The sequence below is a fragment of the Vigna umbellata genome, chromosome 1 (genome assembly GCF_029865625.1).
Source record: "Vigna umbellata cultivar VRB3 chromosome 1, Vumbellata_1.0, whole genome shotgun sequence".
Lineage (NCBI taxonomy): Eukaryota > Viridiplantae > Streptophyta > Magnoliopsida > Fabales > Fabaceae > Vigna > Vigna umbellata.
Window position 1 is genome coordinate 46,339,607 of NC_142165.1, and position 23,498 is coordinate 46,363,104.

General features: G+C 34.2%; 2 protein-coding genes and 1 pseudogene across 3 annotated transcripts; 2 read left to right on the plus strand and 1 right to left on the minus strand.

Moving 5' to 3' along the window:
- The first annotated feature begins 6,981 nt into the window (after positions 1–6,981).
- On the plus strand, positions 6,982–10,632 carry LOC124846732 (bifunctional aspartate aminotransferase and glutamate/aspartate-prephenate aminotransferase-like). Its single transcript, XM_047324067.2, has 10 exons — positions 6,982–7,278; positions 7,356–7,572; positions 7,645–7,738; positions 7,843–7,946; positions 8,809–9,057; positions 9,160–9,273; positions 9,436–9,519; positions 9,742–9,912; positions 10,015–10,128; positions 10,336–10,632. Exons 1-10 carry the CDS (start codon positions 7,175–7,177, stop codon positions 10,474–10,476), a joined length of 1,392 nt encoding a protein of 463 aa, XP_047180023.1. The 5' UTR covers positions 6,982–7,174; the 3' UTR covers positions 10,477–10,632.
- Positions 10,633–12,184: 1,552 nt separating this feature from the next.
- LOC124846730 (Polynucleotidyl transferase, ribonuclease H-like superfamily protein) lies at positions 12,185–13,856 on the plus strand. Its single transcript, XM_047324065.2, has 5 exons — positions 12,185–12,864; positions 12,954–13,000; positions 13,069–13,132; positions 13,234–13,407; positions 13,537–13,856. Exons 1-5 carry the CDS (start codon positions 12,415–12,417, stop codon positions 13,627–13,629), a joined length of 828 nt encoding a protein of 275 aa, XP_047180021.1. The 5' UTR covers positions 12,185–12,414; the 3' UTR covers positions 13,630–13,856.
- LOC124846725 (sulfate transporter 2.1-like) lies at positions 13,853–19,826 on the minus strand (annotated as a pseudogene). The gene is made up of 10 exons (XR_015783286.1): positions 19,403–19,826; positions 19,251–19,323; positions 18,982–19,189; positions 18,725–18,899; positions 17,213–17,278; positions 16,888–17,118; positions 16,653–16,779; positions 15,918–16,202; positions 14,570–14,768; positions 13,853–14,481 (listed from the first exon to the last, which is right to left on the minus strand). The product of XR_015783286.1 is annotated as a sulfate transporter 2.1-like (transcript).
- Between the last annotated feature and the right edge of the window lie 3,672 nt (positions 19,827–23,498).

The window sequence follows — 23,498 nt, forward strand, 5'->3', positions numbered from 1 at the left end:
TCTTAATATAAAATATTATTTTACACAATTAGACTTAATCATAGTCTGGAAAACTGAGTCAAGGGAGCCAACGTGAAAAGAGGAAGTTGAGATAATCATCAGAAAGAAACTTTTCTTGGGGAGGTAAAAGCAATTGAAAGAGGCAAATAATTAGTTTATGAAATATTTACCAGAAAAAAAGAATAAGATGGTGCTTATAAAAGTAATAAATTATAAAATTATAATATAGATAGATAGTAAGTTCTTTTTTTTATTAAAATATATAGAGAGAGTATGAGGATAAGATATCGGTCAACATATTAATAAGAGACGAAATGACCTTATATGTCAGTGTTAGTCTAAGAAACAAAATTTAAGAGAATTAATAAAGGATTAAGGTGGCTAATCATAGGTAAAAAAAACATAAGACTATATATTTCTAGAAATTCTAAGTCCATAAAAAACAAACATCCATACATATATATTATAATTTATAATATATATATATATATAATGTGATTCAATTATTACATATTTATGGTTCATAATCTATTGTTAACTTGAGGTTTTGTATCTTTCTTGATCAAAGATTTTTGCGATTAACTTAAAAACAGTACTCGAATTTACAAACACGAAGATACATTGACTTTGAAGGAGGATGAGAGGACGCACACACATACACTTAATTAGGTTTCAGTTTTGTTTTAATTAAAATGTCCTTCATCAAAAAACTAACAAGTGTTGCTGAAAAAATTATAAAATTTAATTACATTAATTTTTAATTGGATAATGTTGTCACTTTTTAATTACATTAATTTTAACTAGATTTATGTCTTATTTGAGATAAACTCATTTACTAAAAAGATAAGTAATGGTGCAATAAATAATTTAAAAAGAATGATGATGTACACGATTTCACAAATTTGTTTGATTATAGCAAACTAAAAATACTATATCAAATCCTAATCTTAAATTAAAATACTATATAAAAAGAATCTAAAATTTTTACTAGAGGGTTAGTGTACATATATCCAGTGGATTTCTTTGTTAAGATCTTTTTTCTATTAAAGAAAACGAGAATTTCATATACTTCATATAGAGGTTCAATGTTGCAACAACTACAATTCCCCCATCTACAATAATGCATTTTTTGATATGTGGTTTAACAACTACAATTCCCAACCTCGTTCCATATACGATAATGCATTTCTTGATATGTGGTTTCCAACCCAAACCTCTGATTCTTTTTTATAGAAGGCTTAATAGCACTGATGGTCCCTATTTTTATTAGATTTGTTCGAAATAGTCTTAGTTTTTTTTTTCTGTTCAATGTTGTCCTAAAGAATGTAATTTATGTTCAATTTAGTGTTTTTTGTAAACGGCGTTTAAATCGTTAACGACCAATTGTCCAGCTGTGCAATACCCAAATGAGATGACATTTAACTGCCCACGTGGAGTTGCCACATGTTCTAATCAAGGAGGGTCATTCGCTGTTGTGATGATGGAAGCACGCCAGTGGTGGTCACGATTCTTGTTCTCTCTCGCGGCGATGTTGGCTCAATGAAGAAGAAGATGAAGACATTGCGGGTTTCGAACTGCTAGGTTCGCAAATATGGTGGTTCTTAGGCGTGATAAGGTTGAGGGTTTCGAACTGCTAGGTTGCGTCAATGGAGAAGGACGAACTCACGAAGACATCGCGAATCACAATGATGCTATTTCTAGGTTTTTGCGGGTTTTCTGGATTGGATTTGATGTAGGTTTCCGGTGCAGTTGATGATGGTGGAAGTGCGCTTCGCAGCGGCTGACGCGAGGTTGATGGTGGAAGGAGAGGATGGGCACAACGACATGGTGCTGGCGACGAGGCTATGGTGGCAACGCGAATTGGAAGAAGATGATGGTGAAGGCGCGCGATGATGATGGTGGCGCGTGGAGGTGGTCGCAGCGGCGTCCTGGTGATGGTCTTCTGGGTTATGTTTGAAGGTCTTTGGTGATTGCGGTGGCGACCTGAGGGTTTAAGTGTGGAGGCGCTAGGGTTAGGTGGCTAGAGAGAAATTAGGGTTTCAGTTTTTGTTTGGGCTGAAGGTTGAAGAAGATGGTGACGTGGCAGCTTCTAAATGTCATCTCATTTGGGTTTTGCATAGTTGGACAGTGAATCGTTAACAATTTAATCATCGTCTACAAAAAGGACTAAATTGAACATAAAAATAAACTAGGACAATTTCGAACAAACCTGACGAATATTAAGCCTTTATAGAAAGGTTAGATAACATGGACAACTTGAGAGAAAGAGTTGTAAGTACATGAACATTGAAGAAAACAAACTAAAGAAGGCAAAAAAGCCCAGTATTTGAACAAGAAGAACAATGTCAATGACTAAACTAGTACAACCAGTATACTCTCCTAAATAATAACAAGAATATCATACTCAAGGAAGCATGCAACCTGGATCTCTTACAGCTCCTAACACCAAGACAACCTCCCCTTGATGTCAACCTTGCAAGAACATATTCCTACCACCAGAGCGTAAGACACACCATAGAGAAATTTCGACATCTAAGAAACCTTATCGAAGAGCCAATCCACTTTGATGCCTTAGCCCAGTTCATCCAACAAGGAAGCGACAATCGAGGTAGAGGGTAGGGAGGATAAGGTCAAGGCAAAGGACGTGACGACTTCATAGGACAAGGACGAGGACAGTTGGACCAGCCCAACATGGTCCTTCATATATTAGGACTCATTCACCTTGGTCACCAAGCTCTCCTTCTCATTCTTTAATTATTCAAGCTTGGTTTCCAAAACGGAAATTTGGTTGGAGCTTTACACCAATTCCAAGTCCTTGCTCATCAACTTGTGCCAAACCTCCATATACAGGTTCTTCACTTTGTCTTTCGCGGTCCTTAACTTCATTTCTTCCAACTACAAAGTCTTCAAGGCCTTCTCTACCTTCCTTAGGCGGGTAACCTCTACCCTCAGCGTATTAAGCTCCTCATTTTTCTCCTTGATCCTCTTATCACTCTCTCTCAAGCTAGCCATGAGTCTGATTTTCTCTCTTTCGACCCCACGAGCATGGTCATCCACTTCCTCTTGACCATATAACCGTTGCAATATCGTACAATGGTATGCACCGAGCCATCATAACCTCGACTGATTTTCTTTAGCAACTCTAAGTCATAAAGAGTGGGAAGAGAATTACTTTTCACAAACTCCTCATGCATCTCTAAATGCTATAAGAATGGACTTTGGTGGCCAAGGAGTGCTCTAATCGAAAAGGAAACCCTAAACCTCGGTAAGACAGCCCGAGAAGATCCCTAAGGTTCAAAGGTGAAGATGAGGAACATTGTTGAAGGAGGTGTCTCTCCTCCTCAGTGTTTATCATATCATCACACATCGAGTTAAGCTTCTTGAGATAGGATCAATACAAGGGAAACCTCGGTGCCTAAGTACTAGGAAACAAGAAATACTTGAGTTCGACCTTGACAGATGAGGCCTTAAGCTTGAAAATTTATCTTTAATGTTTTTGAAAGACTGGGTATAGACTATGAACAAGGAATCACATTGGGCATCATTTATAGATACTCAATCAACCTTATCCCCATGCTTCATTTGATAAAAGAACATGAACATATAAGGAGCAGGGGTCAGGCCGAGTTGAACACATACAATCTCGAAGGACTTCACAAAACTCCAACTATTAGGGTGAAGTTGATTAGGGGCCATAAAAAGGACAAACAAACGATCACTCTTAAAGAAAAACAAAAAGGAATGAAATGTCTAAATCCCTAAAAAACTCGTAAACGTAAACAAATTTATCCTCATTCTCACCAGGTCAAGAGAACACACCATAACTAAGAGAATAGGGAAGGACAGTAAGCCCGTTAGGACAAGAGTTGAAAGTATCCATTTGTAACGAACTTTGAGGCATAAAATGCCACCTCGTCCTAAATCTAGGTATACCTAGGATCTAATAAAGGGAATGATCACGCTCGTTAGCCGCTGGTGCAAGTGGCTTAACCCATGTCGCAGAAGGTGAGCATCTTTTACTCTGCTAAGGAAATCCTCTCATTAGAAGGAGGAGGAGAATTGGGAGAGGAACCCTAACTTATAGGAGTAATGTCTCTCTATAACATGGAGTGACGACTACCACGACCAATATCAAAGGAGGAAAAAGAAGACATACCTAATATTAGAGCAAATGCAAGAACAAAAGGGAAGACTCAGAGAAAATAGGGGCAACTCGTAGAAGCAAACAAAGAAGACATACCATGTGTAGGAAAGAAATGTCAAACTTGAAAAAGAAATGTGAAGAAGCAAGGTATAAAAGCAAGGAATTCAAAACAAAATGATTGTTAGTTAGGCGTCATTTCCCTCCCAACTACTCGTAACTCTTGATGTTTCATTCTCCGAGTTCAACCACTTAGATGCAGCCACATCAACCTCAATCATAATCATTTAATGTGAAGTGATGTTTCACACCTCAAGGCAATATCATTACGACGTTTCAAAACAACCCTTCATTAATGCTCTATAGTCACCAATAAAGTTATCATTAAGGTGGCAAGACAAGCACCAAAGCCTGCCTAAGTTGGTAGCGCAAAACGAAGCCTGCTTAAGTTGGCAACACCCAACAAAGCCTTCCTAAGCTAGAAACATTGAGTATACTGCTTAGGCCGATACTAGAGCCTAACAGCACGAAGTGAAGCCTACCTAAGTCAACAACACCAAGCAAAGTCTACCTAAGTTGACAGTACTCATATGGTAGAGACAACTAAGATAAGGTGGCAACAAAGTCTACCTAATCCACCTTATGATCAAAGATGACCACTTACGACTTGACCTAACGACCAACCCACCTGTAAAACCCTAAAAGTTGGCCACAACTCGGCCAAAGGGCCAATCATAATCACAACGAGCACCTCTCACATGATAATCAAACTTCAAAGACTAGGAGACTTATGTGCATACTCGACCTAACAAATATTCTAGGTCATATGGCCTAACAAGGTTCATCCATCTTTACTAATCTAAAATGGTTAGAGAATATTTTGAGATATATTTGTTGGTGCAAATATTCATATACTAATAATATATGTGGCCATGTCTTGATAATTTGATTACATCGTAATATTTCTTAATATCATATATTTACAGAATATTTGGTAAATCAGGTAAGGTGTCATATTATCACAATTATTTCGCTAATTATCATATATAAAATAATTCATTATATTTGTCAATATTATTTTGTATTCTCTTGATAATACTATTTTTATCACATGATTCACAAGGTTCATAAATCGTATAAATACACATAGTATTTTACTAGAAAATACACATGCACTTATACTCATTCTCTCTTACTAAAAAAATATAAACTCTCTTAGTGACTTGGGCGTCAATGAGTGTTTTACAAATGAATCTTCCTTGTGTTTCAACCTTCATGAGTACATATCAAGGTTCTTCAATCCACTCATATTTTGTCACTTATTCGAAGATCTATGCTTAAGATGATAGTAAAAGACATTTTATTTTATAAATTAAATGCTAAAATAAAAATTAAATCAATCATATGTAAATATAAAATAATGATGTTTTGTAAAGATAAATAAGGTTCCAATTTTTTTTCTAAATTTATGGTATTTTACTTGAGATTACAAAATCAAATGTTGACGTAAAGTGAATTGTCAATAAAAAAATTCAATTCAAAAATATAAAAGCTGTAGATAGTTAATAGAATGATTTTATTAGTACGAATTTAATTAAAAATACTCATATATATATATATATATATATATATATATATATTAAAACTTAAATTGATTAAAAAATTAAAATTTACTTTAAGTCATTATTTGATGTTTTACTATGACAATAACATATACCATGCAAAGTAACAATCCTAATTAACAATAAGATTTAACAACAAAAACTCAATTGAAAATACTCAAATTCACAGTAGACTTAAAACTTAATTAAGTCTATTATTATTTTACCTTTTCATGCATTCTTTTAATATTTGTTTGGATTGCGTGTATATATTATTGATTAAGACAAACATGAAGTATATTAATAATTTTTATTGTTGAAAGTTTCACATCAACTAAAGATAAAACTATTTTAAAGAGTATATAAGTGATGCAAAACTTACCTTATAAGTCAAGTTTTTGGAGTTGAGTTAAACTTAAAATTCACTTCTTAACATGGTATAAGAATCATGAGTTAGTAACGAGATTTATGTTTGTTCTAGTTTCACACATGAGATGTATATATTTCGGTGTAAGGAGGTGTCAAAAGTTTCACATTAACTAAAGATAAAGTCACTTTAGGGTATATAAACGAGTGCAAATCTTATTTTACAAGCTAATGTTATTAGGTTGAGTTAGGTTTAAAGTTCATTTCTTAACAATCACATTATGTGATTATGTCAAAAAGTATGTCAATTGAGAAAAGCTCATAAGTTTCTTACAATGAGTTGAAACACTATTTGATACATTATTGGATGAAAGATAGAGACTATGGTGGAACCTAATGAAATATCATACCAAATAAGTGTATATCGAAAAAGTTTAACTTCTTGTACTAAAATATTTTAAGTCTTACTTAAAACTATTTGATACCTAAAAATTGGGTAACTAATGACTATATATTTTTCTTTTGTAAGTTGATAAATGGCTTACACTTTTTAGAAAAATAATTATAATAATATCAATGATTTTAATAAAAAATATTCACCTACTAATAGTTTATAAAATATTTTTTTATGTTTATATTATATATATAAATTTACATTGTGGACAGTGAGATTAAATCTTTTAATTATAAGTCAAATTATAGGTCCATATTGTTTGTTATTGTATGTTAACTTAATTAATATTAATATTTAAGGCTTATTAAGACATGGTTCATTTTTGTGCTTTTATTTTACATGTACCTACACTAAGAATAGAAGAATGATGTGTATATTAAAAGTTGTTTGAGAAAATTTAAGTGTTGAGAGTGTCACCAACTCTTTCACCCGCAAACCTATCCTACCAAACAACCTCCTTCTACCTACCACCCTTCACTCTTGTGCTTTCAAAAGCTTTGTCCTCATCAACCAAACACAACCACACCAACTTTCCCTTTTGGTAACCATCTCTCAAAATCTCTCTCTTTCTCCATCTCCTTTCTGTTCTGTTCTGTTCTGTTCTGATTGCCAATGGCCAACACTTTACACAACGGTGCCAAATGCGGAATCCCTTTGCGGAACCAATCCCTGACCTTCTCTCGACACGTCTCCAGATCCCTCTCTTTCCTTCCCAAGTGAGTCTTCTATTCTTCCCTCCAATTTCATTTCACACTAATTTCTCTTTCTCACCTTTCTCATCTCACCTTCGCAGAACACTTCACGGAAAACAATCAAACACCTCCTCCATCAAGGCTTCGCAAGCTGACTTCCCCGTTGACCCTTCCATCAGTCCACGTGTCAATGCCGTCAAGCCTTCCAAAACAGTCGCCATCAGCGACCTCGCCACCTCCCTCGTCCAAGCCGGCGTTCCCGTCATTCGACTCGCCGCTGGTGAGCCTGATTTCGACACACCCGCTCCCATAGCCGAGGTTTCCTCTCTGCATTCCCCTTTTCGTTCACAACCACTTGTTCTTTTTTTGATAGTGTAATTCTCTTCGTAGGCTGGGATCAATGCAATTCGCGAAGGTTATACGAGGTACACGCCCAATGCCGGAACCATGGAACTGCGTCAAGCGATTTGTCATAAGCTAAAAGGTTGTTTTTTATTTGAATTTGAATTTTCTTTTATGTTTCATTTGGATTATTGTAAGAAAAGGTGTTTTGAGTTTTTAGTTGTTGAATCGGTGTTGCTGTTGCAGAGGAGAATGGGATCAATTATACTCCTGATCAGGTTGTGGTTAGTAATGGAGCCAAACAGAGTCTTGCTCAGGCAGTGCTTGCAGTTTGCTCCCCTGGAGATGAGGTAAGTAAAGGGTTTGGTTTATGCTCAGTAAACATTAGAGAAAGTAACTACTTATGTTACATAGTCATTTGTTTATGTCTGAAAATGGATGGTTGATTTGAACTTTGTTGTTAGAACTAGTCATATTTGTTTATTCTGCCCGTTGCAGAGCTTGAAGTTTCTATGGACTTAAATATTAGCAAAATTGACTCATTTCGTATTGATTAAGAATGATAGTTATGTTCATTTAAGGTTTTTGATTTCATAGGTAGCTTTGACAGATTACTCGTATTCATATATATTGGAGATGATGCCTAGGTTTAAAGATGAGTATACTTTTAAAACATAGCATTAAGTAGAGCTAAAGTAGTTGAACTTTTGTTATATTTAAGTCCACTGGACATGACCCATTCTTTTTTGCTTATGTTCGAGTCTAAAGGGGGTACTATAATAATGCAATTAGTCTCAAGTCTGAATATTGACTTGCATTTTTCTTATTCAATAGATCCTATTGTCTTTCAGCCTCTAAACTTTTTTCTCTATGTTTGTTTTATGTCTCTAGTTGTGTAGTCTGTTATATACAAGACTGAGAGAATCAATCCCATAAATTTAGGGATTAAAATCAAGAGTTAGAATCAATCTACATATACAACTAACAGAAGAGAACAGAATTTCCCTCTTTACATAAACGGACGATGTTTCCCTGATCAAGTAATATGTTTGCTCTTGGAAAAGTCAAACAAAAAAGGCACTACACTGTGTACAACTTATTTCATATGTATATTTATGTCTGATTTGTTTATGGACAACTTATCACATACTTCATATGTAATTTTTACTTTTGCTCACTTTGTTGGCTTTCATTTGTGGTGAGAATTTTCAGGTCATTATTCCAGCTCCATTCTGGGTTAGTTACCCAGAAATGGCAAGGTTGGCTGATGCAACTCCTGTGATTCTTCCAACATCAATATCTGATAATTTCCTCTTAGATCCCAAACTTCTGGAATCCAAAATAACTGAAAGATCGAGACTGCTCATTCTTTGCTCGCCATCTAACCCAACTGGATCTGTCTACCCTAAGGGATTACTTGAAAAGATAGCCCAGATTGTTGCAAAGCACCCTAGGCTTCTGGTATTGTCATACAATTTACATCCACAAGAAGATCACTAGTGCTTCAATGTGTTCAACCTAAATGTTATTTTCTTTCGAGATCTTAATGGTTGTTTTATGCAGGTTCTCTCGGATGAAATTTATGAACACATAATTTATGCCCCAACAACTCACACTAGCTTTGCATCTTTACCGGGAATGTGGGACAGAACTCTAACTGTAAATGGATTTTCTAAGGTCAGTATGTAATTTTTTTTTAGAGTTGAATGGTGTGTTGTTCATTCATTCTTATTTTATATTCCAATGCTTATGGTCTATTTCACAGTGTGGTTGCAATTAATGATTTGACATGGAGGCCTATAAACTTGATTATGATGTTTTTGAGCTATTTTCATATAGGCCTTTGCAATGACGGGTTGGCGGCTTGGATATATTGCTGGTCCAAAACATTTTATTGCTGCATGTGGAAAGATCCAAAGTCAGGTATGCTTTATTATTTTTGGCCATTTTCATAAGCCTCATCCAATGCTATACTTCTCTTGATTTCCCTTTGATACAGCCTACAATACATCAAAAGGATACTTAGGTTTAGCGAGATTTAGCATTTTATTAAGCTTTTAGCATTCATTTGGAATCAGCTGGACTATTGTTTCTATACCATATTATATGCGAGATGTAGTGGCTGATGCGTCAAATTGAATTTAGTTCACTTCAGGGGCCAGTAGTATTGCCCAGAAAGCTGCAGTTGCTGCGTTAGGACTAGGTTATGCTGGTGGGGAAGCAGTTTCTACCATGGTTAAAGCATTTAGGGAGCGAAGGGATTTCTTGGTAAAAAGTTTTAGAGAAATAGATGGTGTCAAGATATCCGAACCCCAGGTGCAATTTATTTTCTTGTTAATTATCCACCTCTTTTTTTGTCTCATCCTTTTCTTGTCTGCTTTTCTACTTAAACACGATTCTTCTCTTTTTCACTCGCAGGGAGCATTCTATTTATTCATTGATTTCAGCTTCTATTATGGAAGAGAAGCTGAAGGATTCGGTAAAATTGAGGATTCTGAGTCCCTCTGTCGATACTTACTGGATGTTGGCCAGGTATTCTCATGTAATTGATTCAAAGATTTGATGATTATTATGAGTAGGAAATTTTCTAATAATCTTTTATTTTACTGTCTCCCCTGTAAAATAGTGGGGAAGAACTAAAGAACAACTGTTCTTAGCAAAAGGCCAGAAAATGTTGTTGTAAAGTATGAGAAAACAACTGATAGTATCATAACTCTGTGTTTTGCCATTTTGGCACAGGTAGCCTTGGTTCCAGGGAGTGCATTTGGAGATGATACTTGCATCCGCATCTCTTATGCAGAATCCCTTACTACCCTACAGGCAGCTGTAGAAAGAATTAAGAAGGCACTCATCCCTCTAAGCTCTGCTGCGCTTGTTTAATATCGATGTTTAGTGTAATTGGTGTATTTTATTTTTATTTTAATGCTGCCAATATCTAATCTGTCCGAAAATAATAGGCTATGGTTATTTTCCCACAAATAAACTGAGCAACTGTCTTATTAATGGTTTAAAATTATTTTTGCCCCTTTTATGTTACGTAACACACTAGAGAAACAAGGGATCTCTTCATTTATCAATCTCGTCAGAATTAAAAATTGGCTTCGTATCAGCACTATCAATATATTATTTAATTCAGAAGTTTTAGTTGGTCTTTTAGATAAATAAATTGTTTGAAATTTCAGTTGTATTTGATAATAGCTAAAATAAATTTATATATATATATATATATATATATATGTTTTTTTTGTAAGAAAATAAAATTAATTATTTTAAATCATATTCCGTAATTTACCTAAATAAAAAAGATTTAAACAACAATAGATTATTGTGATAATCTATAAACAATAATCTTTTTAGAGCAGGGAAGAGATTATAAACTAGTTTTCAGACTCTGGATAAATATATTGGTTTATCAAGCATTGTTCATTTGGTTGGAAATTGTAAGCTACTACAGCTTTTCTTAATTGGAAGGTTTGCATATCAAGCACAGGCCTCTTAAATAAAGTCTCTTTTTATTGAGTTTTTTTAGTTACATTTAGTTATTTAATTCGTGCAGGGGAAAGGATGAGTTTACACGTAAAATCAGTTCTTTTACAAAAGAAAACATATTGAGACCCATTAAAAATAGTAAAAGAGTCATTCATTAAATTTTGTCATTGAAGTAAAAGGTACTGAAAATTCTGAAGTTTTACATGACACTAATAAAGTTTTAAAAACTATGTCAATATCCTAAAATGAATACAACAATATGGCCAGTTAGTCTTACAATAGATCGTAAAGAAATTTACAACCAAAGCAAAAATGCTTTGTCAAACCGTGTGATAATCTAAGAATTATTCTCACTAATCAAAATTTGAAAATTTAGAAAGAAATGAAAAGTTATTTTTCATTTTTTTTTTCGTGGTTGAATAAAAAATGTAGGTAATAAAGAGCCTAAAAGGTAATTAAAATAATGAAAATACCATGCTTCAAAAACACTTACGAAATATTTATATATCAGCTAATAATAAAATATTTAAACTGACTTCTTAGTGGTTGTGAAACATAACCTGGATAACCTGTGGGCCGGCCATGTCATTGTATAATCTAAAAAGTATAATCTAAAAAGTATTTGGTAATGACTTTTAGATTTTACAATTTGAAAATTAAAAATAACTTTCAAAAGTAAGAAAGATTAAGAAAATGATGACCTGTAAATTGAATAATCCAAAAATCATTTAACTTTTGGATTGCATAATTTAGAAATATTTTTTAAGAAAATATATTTTTTGGATTGTACAATTTAGTATCTCTACATGTGTGAAATGGTTGTGAAATAATAGTATTAGCAACTTTTTTCATACCATATAACATATTTGGAAAAGCAAAGTGGTAGTTAACCCGTTGGAACAAAGACAGGGATTTGTTAATTGAAGCATTTGCAACCTAACATATATGTTTGTTTTGGCATAGAATAGAATCAATTCCCTGCCCCAGAAGCACAAGTTTTGTAATCTGTAAGGTTAAGGTCTCATTAGAAGTTTCCTGTTGGAAAGGAAATACAACACATTCAAAACATACAGCGTGGGAGGGAAGGAAGGTAAGAAGGAAACGCAATCTTAACTCTCTCTCTCTCTTCAATATTCTCATCTACAACAAAGTTAAACATTCTGAAGAAGCTAAGGAGCATAGTGACTTCAACCTGGAGATAATCAACCTTCACACACAACAATTGGGTTTCCTCTACATCCACTTTTCCCACCTTAGCTTCATCTATATATACTAAACACATGAACCCAGATATAAGGAAGGCAAAAGTAACACAAGACCCTTGTCATCATGGATTTCTCTTATTCATGCAACGACCACGCACCCGAGATTGTTTTCTTTGATTTGGAAACTACAGTGCCCAAAAGAGTTGGAGATCGTTTCTGGGTGCTGGAGTTTGGTGCTATTGTAGTTACTCCTCACAAACTCAACGAGGTTGAGAGCTACACCACCCTCATAAAACCCAAAGACTTGTCTGTAGTCGCTGTGAAATCTAGCAGAAGTGATGGAATAACACGTAAAGCTGTTGAAAATGCACCATCTTTTGAAGATGTTGCAGACAGAATATTCGGTATCTTGAATGGAAGGGTGTGGGCGGGGCATAACATCCAGAGATTTGACTGTCCCCGGATCAAAGAGGCCTTTGATTATATCAATAGGCCACCACCCTTACCTGTTGGAATCATTGATTCTTTGAGGGTCCTAACTGAGAAGTTTGGAAGAAGAGCTGGTAATATGAAGGTATAGCAGTCAGTGATTAATTCTTCACACAACAAACACAATCCTCGTAATTATTTCAAGTGTTCTTATTCACTGTTATTTATGAGCAGATGGCATCATTGGCTTCTTATTTTGGTATTGGCCAACAAAAACACAGGTATACATTTTAACTCTAGTACTAATAGTGGCTATATTATACCATAAGACTTAAACTTTAATACGCAGGAGTCTGGATGATGTTCGCATGAACTTGGAGGTGGTTAAGCATTGTGCAACGGTGTTGTTTCTGGTGTGCAATTAATCTTCATTTTCAATTCTACCTTTGAAAACAAATATTCGAGATAGTAGCATGAATCTCACACATTTGTTATGGCTTATGGGTGATGCTAGGAATCTAGTCTACCAAACATGTTTGAAAGCAAATGGTATGAATCACCCAGCATTATGACGCGAAGCAGAAGCAACGGGAAATCACCCTGCAAGGAAGAGACTAGTAGAAAATCTCCCCCTACTGCATTAGGGAATCGGAGGACTGTCCCCTATGCTAGGGGAAGTTTGGGAAAGGTTTTATTTTATACATTTTTGGCAGAATACTTATTTGTTTTTCAAGTGCATTATTATTTTTGGAAATAGACGTATGATCTCAAATACTTGTACCCTCTAACAATGACAGTGGAATTTCTTCAAACGTAGGTGACTGAAAGAGTGAAGGGCTTGTTGTGTAAAGCACAAGGGCAACCACCACTTCAACAACTTCTCAAGCATTCTCATTCATTACTACGGTGAAGAAAGTGGCATCATGGAAGAGAAGAAGGGTTTTGTTGAGTTGGCATATATTGGAAGGAAGCAATGTGCATGAACAAGATGCCAGAATGTTTTTCAGGATTCTGAAGAAACCAAGGGGAAGCCGTAATACATTTGTGTAGAATTCAATTAATTGTTAGAGTTGTGTATAATTCAGTCATTCTGATTCATATATCAAGCATAGTTCTAAAATGAAATATGACAATTAACAAAACAGTATATCTGTAAATGAAATCCAAAATGAATATTAATTAACATCTATGTTTTCCCAACAATGAGTTTCGGATACTAATAACTTAACCGGTACATTGGGAGAAAAGTAAACCAAAATTAAAATGCATTGTGGGTACAAACTAAAAAAGGATAATTCTTTTATTACATGATAGATAGGTAGAAAACCACAATACATAGCCCAATACCACTTCGTGTTGTCCTAAAAGGATTGGGAAGATTATCCTTCTGTCCCACCATATTCTACACTAAACACACAAAACAAACATCATCGTGAGTACAATTTTGCAACATTCAAACTCAAACCAAACACAACTTGTAAACAAAGAGAGGTACACCACAGGGTTCTGTCAGTAGCAATTTAGAAATCCAGATTGCAGTCAATAGCTTCTCCAATAGTCAAGAAGACCCTTCCTCCAATTCTTGCAACAAAGTTGGTTGCCTTTAGCTTGTATATCACTTGCCACCCAGGATTGGCAATTGCTAGCTGAGCAAAATTAACAGTAAGTAAACAGACACAAAATGCAGATTTGAAAACCAGTATTGTAAAACATCAAACCGTACTGTGTACCTTACCTGCTTTCCACTTGAAATCAAACCGTACTCCATTATTTACAGTTCAAACTGGGTTAAATTTTATGTAATATCAAATGCTTAACATGTGCTTGTAGCAACAGTCTAGTGCTACCACAATACCTCTCTCTGACTGAATTGGCATTAGAAAAGCAAAGCAATGCAGACTTGACGCGTATTATTGCAACCCCAGGAGTCTTAACAGCCATAGGATACTGTTGTACATCGCAGAACAGATCTGTGCCTGGAAGTCTTCCCAGCGTTTCTGTGCCTGCTCCGATCGAGATCCAAATTATCTTTGTCAAAGATATTGCCACCTTCGGAACAATATAAGATTTCAAACATCAAACCAAACATGCACCAAAGTCCTGTTTGATTTTTTACTTATTCCTTTGTTTTTTATCTTCTGAATTTATTTCACTAAATAAATTATTTTTAATAGATGCACATAGTATATCTATTGTTCTCTTCAAAAATAATTTTTCTACGGATATCATAACAATCTTTTCATGTCACTGATATCCCGAGGCATTGGAGTTTCCAAAAGCATCCACTTTGAACGGTACGCATTGGAGTAACATTCATTACTTTAACAAAAATCAGTTTTGCTGTTATTCTATTAAGATAGTGGAAAAGCAGACGAAATTGCACTTGTTAGATACTCTCATCTCGGCCACAAAATTATGCAGCTGATACTGTTGGAAGATTTCTTGCATCTTTCGATTGCTTCATAACAATCTTTGGTTTGGCTCAAGTTTTAGTTGGCAACAGTACTATTACTGACCTAATTTTTAATTTATACTGAAGCGTACGTTTTCTAGCGCAAATTCCATGGCATAAATTAATGGTGATTCTCAAAGAATATTCATTGGTTGGAGAGGCCCGCGAGGGCGACTATACTGTGAATGAAATTTGTGGCACAGTTCATATTTTAGTGCTCCACTTTGCAACTACGTTCCCATTAAAACAGTGGATTCGGAACTCCAACATATATCAGTAACAGTTAACATCATGATAAGATGATATGGAATATGATAAAAACTAATTGAAAGTCGGTAATTTCAACAAAATTGAGTTCAGTGTTTCAGGAGAGATTAATCAACAAAGTTAATCGATACTTATTTACTAATATCCGATAAAAAATTGACTTAAATTCCAAATCATTTTAGTACGTTCTCTTTCTATCATTTCCTTCATCCACTATTTGATAGTTTTATTTAAGGAGATCGAATTCAACACCATATGCCATGCATTGTTTGAATATATTTATATTGATCAGAAGGTTGATGTAGTTCTGTGTTCACACATAGGTACATTTGTTTAGCAGAAAATGTTGGATGTGTGTCGGCATTAATCATATTAATCCAAAATAAGAAAAAGACAAGTAATATATATATATATATTACACCGAAGAAGTATATGTGATGGAAGAGGTAGAGATATATGTTGAAAAGTGGTGCACTTACGGCCACTAGCAGACCAAGTTCCACTGACGCAAAGATCACACCGAAGAAGGCTCCAACACAAGCAAGAAAATCAAGCTTATCAACTTTCCATATTTTGTAAGCTTCGTTGATGTCTGAGTCCCGGCAGAGCTGAAAGGATTATCGAAGCCAGAATAGCAGTTGGTGTAAAATACAATAGCTTCGTCAAACATTGCAGTGATATGATCACTACAATGGACATCACAATGTTTGACGCTAATGTTTCACAACCCGCGGTGAAATTAACCACTGTGCGGGAGAAAGAACCTGTGCAGAATAATAAAGAAATCATTATTTAGCCCAATAATTGCTTCTGAGTTAATGTTTGTTCTGCATGAGGTCAATTATAAGAAAAAGGTGACACTTAGGAGCATTATATATGATACAAATTTGGCTCTTGCTGTATTAATAATTCACCTTTTCCAATAAAAACAAGATTCCCACTAACTAGTTTAATATAGTATTGTGTTTTGTAGTACCTTGCCCGTGGCATTGGATCATGCATATATATGCCTTTTTTTTTCCACTAGCTGGTGGACTTACTATATTAATTCTAAATGAAACAACTTCGATAATTCTATGCCAACTTTATCAGCCAAAATCTTAGCTAATTGATGTAGCTGTTAAGTGACGTAGCATCAACTGATTCGACTAGGAAGGTATGAAAACTGATTTACATGTAAAGAGAAATTATTCAACTGATTCCATCAAACTTACCAGTTGCAACATAGCAAGAGGAGATGCACCCTATGATGTTCATGAAGCCTAATGATACCATTTCCTTGTTTCCGTCAAGGTAATATCCTTTCATGGATGCAAAAGATCGTCCAACAGCAACTGATTCCTATGAGAAACAAAATTAGTCTCGTTAGAATATAGATGTATGTGTGTAAGTGTATGTATATATAATTGGAAGGATTATTGTGTGATGAAGTATAAATTGGATGCTGACAGTGAGTGCAACAGCAGCAGCAAATAGTCCAGTTTTGGCCAATGCTCCAATATGTGGGGAATTCAACTCTATTTGATTGATAGAGCTTGGATTCAATCCTCCTTTTATATGTCTCAAAATGTTAACACCACTTTTGTCAGCTCTAGTCAGGAAAACTATAAGAGTTGATAACAGAACTGATAAAAGAGGAGATATAGCTGGCAGCCAAAACAGTTTCTTATTCCTTTTACCCTGCCATGGTGAGTTGGCCCATGTTAGGTTACTAAATATGTTAGAAATAGTGCAAAGAAAGAACTATTTCTTGATCTGTATATAGATCACTCACCAGAAATCTGGTAACCAGGATGAAAATGAAGAACGAACATCCCAGCACCAAGTTGAGCGGATTCCACTGCAGTTGAACAATTACAAGGATTTTGTTTAAGATTCTGAGACAGCATATGCAAGTGTTGATCTAAAATATTGTTCTAGTGAAGCAAGACAGGTTTCACATAACTCAGAAGTTTAACTCACCACTAATTTTTTTGAATCAGATAAATATTACTAATTCGTTTCATTAGTATTATTCTTCGATTTTGAAGATTTTTCCTGTCTTAAAAACATCATGTTCTTTTCCAAAATTGCAAATATGTAATTGAGTTTTGATGGCATGTAACATGGATCCTCTTATATACAGTTTCTTAGAATCTTTATACAACTTTTTTTTTAAAGTAGGTACTAAGTTGAATATGTACATGTTAGAATATGACAAGTAAGATTTGTTGATATAAACTATAGTGTGCTTGAATAGGTTGTGAAGCGACACCATGAAAATTTTGGGAGTATCTTTATGTAGCGATTTGCAATCTAGCGTGTGATTGAATCTATTAAAAAGAATTTATTTAGTGAAATATTATTTTAATTATGATATATACTATAAAATATCTAACTTTACTTAAAAGAAATTTGAATATTCTTGTTATCAATAATTTTTAAATCAAAATATAACGTGGGTGTCCTTTTATATAGCTAATAATAAATAATTTTACTATCTATATATAAAATTAAAGAAATATATATACGCGCCACAAATTTCTAAAAAAATTAAGAAACACTGAATGTTAGGAAAAGTAAGTATAGCAGTTTTCCATTTAAAGATTGTTATATTATAACAAAATTAATTTCTAGAACACAATGATAAAAATTGATCTCGAATCAACTAATTGTTAAGCCCTAAATGACACAATTGATTTTCTTATTTGTTATTATAGTAAGAAAAAAAAACTCTCTTGTATATCCACCTTTGAAGTTATTAAAGTTGGTTCAATAATAACATATTTGAATAATTGATGTAAGCATACGAGTGTTGTCAAACATATCCACCTTCAAATGTTACCCCGATTCCCACTTGCTAAAAACCCACAAATCATCATACAAAGGTCCCCCAAAATAAGAAAGTTTGTATAGGTTTAGATAAGTACTAAAAAATTATTACTTATATTGAATAACATATTACTTATATCATTTAGAGTTTAATTTTTACACTGTGAACGTACGAATTAATATTTTCTCAGTACATTATTCATGAATTTCAAACAATAAATGAAATAATTTATTTAAAATATATTATATTAAAAGTATTTTCTTGTAAAATGCAAAATAAGATTATTTCCTCTTACAATTTTATAAAAATAAAATAAAATATGAAAAATGCTAACCAATACCTTGTGGATTCTTAAGGAATTATCAAAAGAATGTAATGGTATATTTTGACAAATTAACTTGACCTTAAATATATCCGCAGGTAAAGATAAAAAAAAAGTAAACAAACCAATAAGGTAAAAGAAGAACAACATACGGTATGATGAAGCCATTCCCGAACGGATTTCATGACAGAGATCATGTCTGTTTTGTTTGTAAAATGATTTATTCCAAACAGTCCCTTCAGCTGTTGAAGACCAATTATTATTGCTGCTCCTCCCATGAATCCATCAATGGCTGCATGAGACACAAAATCCACAAGGAAACCCAACCTATACAATATCCATTGTCAATGCCAAGTTTAGTTAATTAATTAACACTGAAAATTATATTAAATCATACTCATATACCAACCTGAACAGTCCAAAAGCAGCTTGAAATATACCAGCAAAGAAAGTGGCAGTGAACACAAGCTTTCGATACCCATTTGGATCGATGGCAGGGTCTATTAATTTCTCAACCATTGATGACAAAAGAAGAGACACCACCGCCACTGGTCCAATCGCTGTCTCTCTTGAAGTTCCCATCAAAGCATACATAAGAGGTGGCACCACACTAGTATCTAATTTGTTCGTTCAGATTCAAATTCACCATTCAAAATGTAAGTTGAGTTTATATTTCACATATAGAGGGGAAAGAAACCTACAAGAGTCCATATTCAGGATCAAGCTTTGCTAAAGTGGCATACCCAATGCTCTGCACAGAAACAGAAACAGAAACAGTGCTTCATCATGCTCTATATATTTGAATAAATCTCATGATTTTATCAGTGTACCTGAGGAATGCAGAGACTTGCTATGGTTAGACCAGCAAGCAAGTCGTTTCTGAACTTGGTTGGTGAATAATTTGGAGCCCAATGAAGAATAGGAAAAATGGCTCCCAAGAAAGAAAGTAAAATTTTAGGTCCATTTTGGGTTCTTAGAGCAAAACACATTTCTAGGTACTGTGAGATTGTGGTGCTCACAGAACCCCTGAGCTTGTGCCACGTAGTTGGGGGATCAGGGGCATTGAGAACCCACTGTGACCGTTCATAGTGTTCTGAAGTTACCTTCTCTTCTACCTTTGGGGTTTCAACCGGTGAGAAAGCCATGCTTGATTGAAGTGTTTGGGAGAACTCTGTTCTCTGCATGAAAGCCTAACCAATCTTTTGTAGCAGAAAGCTTGCCATGAACAACGTCTTTCCAGACTCTGACGTTGAATTGTTTTTGCTAGCAGTGTTTCCAAGGACACCCATCAGACACCTTTTTAAAGAACAGAAAAGTTCGCTAGAATTTTTAATTAAGTGAAAAGTGTCATAAAGTAAAGGAAAACTTAATCTTGATCATTAGTGTTAAACAATGTGGTGTCACATGTTGATTGGTTCAAGTGAGATAATGATATTTGGAAGTGGGAGCAGTCTTGTGCACTACTTTTGAAGGCTTGATAAGTGTACTAAAAAGCAATGAAACGAACAAAAAGCTCAAGACAGATGATGTTAGCGAATGATTATTTCGATAAGCACAAGGTTGTATTCAGGTTCACCAAATTAATTTTACTAAAAGACCATCTTACTGTTTAATTTTTATTCCACAGTTGGTGAACATTCTAGATGCATTTTAAGTTCATATTGTCACTGAATGGGAACCATTTTCATTTAAAAATATGGAAAATATAAATTTAGGTCATATATATTAATAGAGCATTTATTTTGAGCTTGGAGAGATTGTTGCAGTTCGAATAGGTTAGGTTATATTTGGAGTTTCTCAACTATATTGGGCCATAAACAAAATTTAAATCAGCATTGAATATCCTACTTATTAGAGTAGATCGCGGATGGGTGTTGCTCCCTTCACCACCATCCTATACTTTCTCTACCTCTCCACATTATTTTAAATACAATTATATTTTTAAGTTAAAAAGATTTTTACTTTTATCCTATTTTAAATAATTTAAAACCCTAATTTTACTTTCCCAGCACTCACCCACGTAACTCTCTTTCCCTTTTTCCCATTTTCGTTTCACCTCTCCACCTCCCGCACTTCCATTCCTTTTTCTTCCCAGTTTTTTTTGGTTTGAAAGCTTCCATTGCCGCCGTGGTGTGAAGGAGCATCGCGGCCGTGGTGTGGAGAAACATCGAGGAGCGTCCAGAGCATCAACCAGTGTGAGGAAGTATACATCAACGGAGGTGACATCCTTCAACGGGTGACATCCTTCAACGGATGTCCCCTAATAAAACAAACTCTAAAATAAAAAAAGTAACCTTTAAACGGAGGTGAGATCTTCAACAGATGTCAACATCCGTTTAAGGTAAAACGGATGTCGACATCCGTTTTTCCTTAAACGGATGTTGACATCCGTTGAAGGATGTTGACATCCATTGAAGGATGTCACCTTCGTTTAAAGGTTACGTCTTTTATTTTAGGGTTTTATTTCATGGTTTATTTGAACACGAGGAAGCACTCCACGCACTGCACCACGAGAGCGATACTACACCACGAGAGGGAGACTGCTTGATAATTCTTTCCACCACTACCAACCTTTGCAACTTGTAGTATCTCACAACGAAGAAAGAAAAAGAGGAAGAAATATAATGTTAAAATGAAATAAAAGTATTTTACTCATCTACGAGACTAGAATAGGTTATTAGTGAAATAGATTGTGAATGGGTAAAATTAAAAAATAATAACCCTAAAAATAAAATTTTACTGAGGGACAAAATAGTAAAGGGGAGGTGGAGGGAAAAAGGTGTGGTAGTGGAGGAAGCAACACCCATCGCGGATAATAGGACGATTGAATTATTTTTTTTTGGCTTGGACAAAATCATCGGTTTGAACAGAAGAGGATCAACAACTCTTTGGTCCATGTAACATATTCTGGGTATTTTCCACTTGCTTACGTGTGCACGTAATTTGTTATTATTTGAATGGTACTTGAATAGTATAGCATATAGGAGACTTTATTATTTGTATCTTAAATATTTTTGTGAATGGCAAATATATTGTATGACTGGTCGGTCATCTCTGAATCGAATGATCTTTTCAGTTGACCACACGACAAATATGATTGCAGATTATTTTCGTGATCTTGCAGCTATGACTACAGAACGGTTTGTCTACATGGACATTATTTTTAATACTGATCAAATTAAGACAAATTGTAATTATCATTAAATGAGTCGCCATTAGGCTAACATTAATAAAAAAAATTTGCTCTAAATCTATAAATGCAAGTTTGAGGTAAATAGATAAGTGATCGCACTTAACACGGATTAATTATTTGAATCATCGAGCTTGAACTGACTTTAGCATCAGAACATCTTCTGTAGATGCTCTCCAAGTAGTGTTGGACGAATGATTATAAAAGACTCAGAGTGAAAGACAACGCTTGGAAACTTTGGATCGTGACATTACTTGTGAGAGTTAAGCACGACCCTGCACTCCGAAACAATAAATATTCCTATCACACTCAATAGTTTTACATGACTTAGGAGTCGAGACTTAATGTAATATAAATACTCCTTCCTCCTTCTACCTTCCAAGACAATTTTTAAAAACAAAATCGTGATGAAGCTTATATAAGATATAAAAACATGTAAAAATGCAATTAATAATAACAATCAAATTAAAAAAAAAAAAGTGGTTATGTATAGTGGATATGATTAATAATAACAGCCAAAGGTCTCATCACAAAGTTATTATCCTAAGAGGTATAATTGTCAACTTGACTCATGGTCCATGGGTCAGTCCTAGCTCATCCTTAAAAAAATCACATTTTAGGAAGCCCTATTATGTGTGGACAAAAAAAAGCCTCAACCTTCAAAGTCTCCTCTGAAATGAGTTAGGGTTAAAGTTAAGATAAGTTTAGTCTTATTACAAGACTTTAATTAACTCCTAAAAAATTATAATTTATATATATATATATATATATATATATTATTAGATAGTCTAATAGATTGTAATTTTATTATATTTAAATCAATATTTTTATATCATACTTATTATTATGTTATTAAATAAAATATATAATATATAATTTAATACGGTTATTGACTATAATCTATTTATTAATTTTATCAATTTTTTATAGAAAACATATAGCATATAATAAAACAATACATAGTACATACATTATAATAAAGTCTCAAACACGATGAAAAAGTATAAAGTCTAAATTAGATTAATTCTAATAAAGTTTATACTAATTTTTTTAATAATTACCATATATATTAATTATTAAAGAAAAATAAATAATTAATAGAATTTAAATATAAATTTAAGTTATACATTAAAAAAAGAAACAATATATAATAAAAAAATTAATAAATTCATTATTCTTAAATTCGTTATTTAAAATTTTCAAATTCAAATATCTTATTTAGTTTTGATTCAAATTTAAATTAATTTTTCAAATAATAAAGTTAAATGATTATTTTATATTGTTTCGGATATAGGGTTGACGTCCAATACTCACAGCACTCAAGATTGTGTGGATGGCCGGACGACTTTGAAGACTGGGCGAACCTTACAAACCGGACGGACCAAGCATTATTGAAGATCAGACGGGCGAGGCTTAGGGTGGACGGATGCTACTCCATGCACTAGGTTGAAGACCGATCGGACGTTTCTCCATGTACTCGAGGTGGTCGTCCTCCTCTTTCCCCAAGTCGGGCGGGCGGGCACCTGTCAAAGGCACTCTCACGCTCAAGTTAGTAATGTAACCGAGCGGTAAGTAATGCATGTATATAGTGCATCGTACCCCTAAAGTCATACCTGAGACATTTATTTATACTAGTTGTGATGGACTTTTACCTTTTACCGGCCTAATGACGGCCCAATCGCACCTTAACCTTCATTAGGGACTTAATGAGTCATTATCGTTTATAATCTAACCAT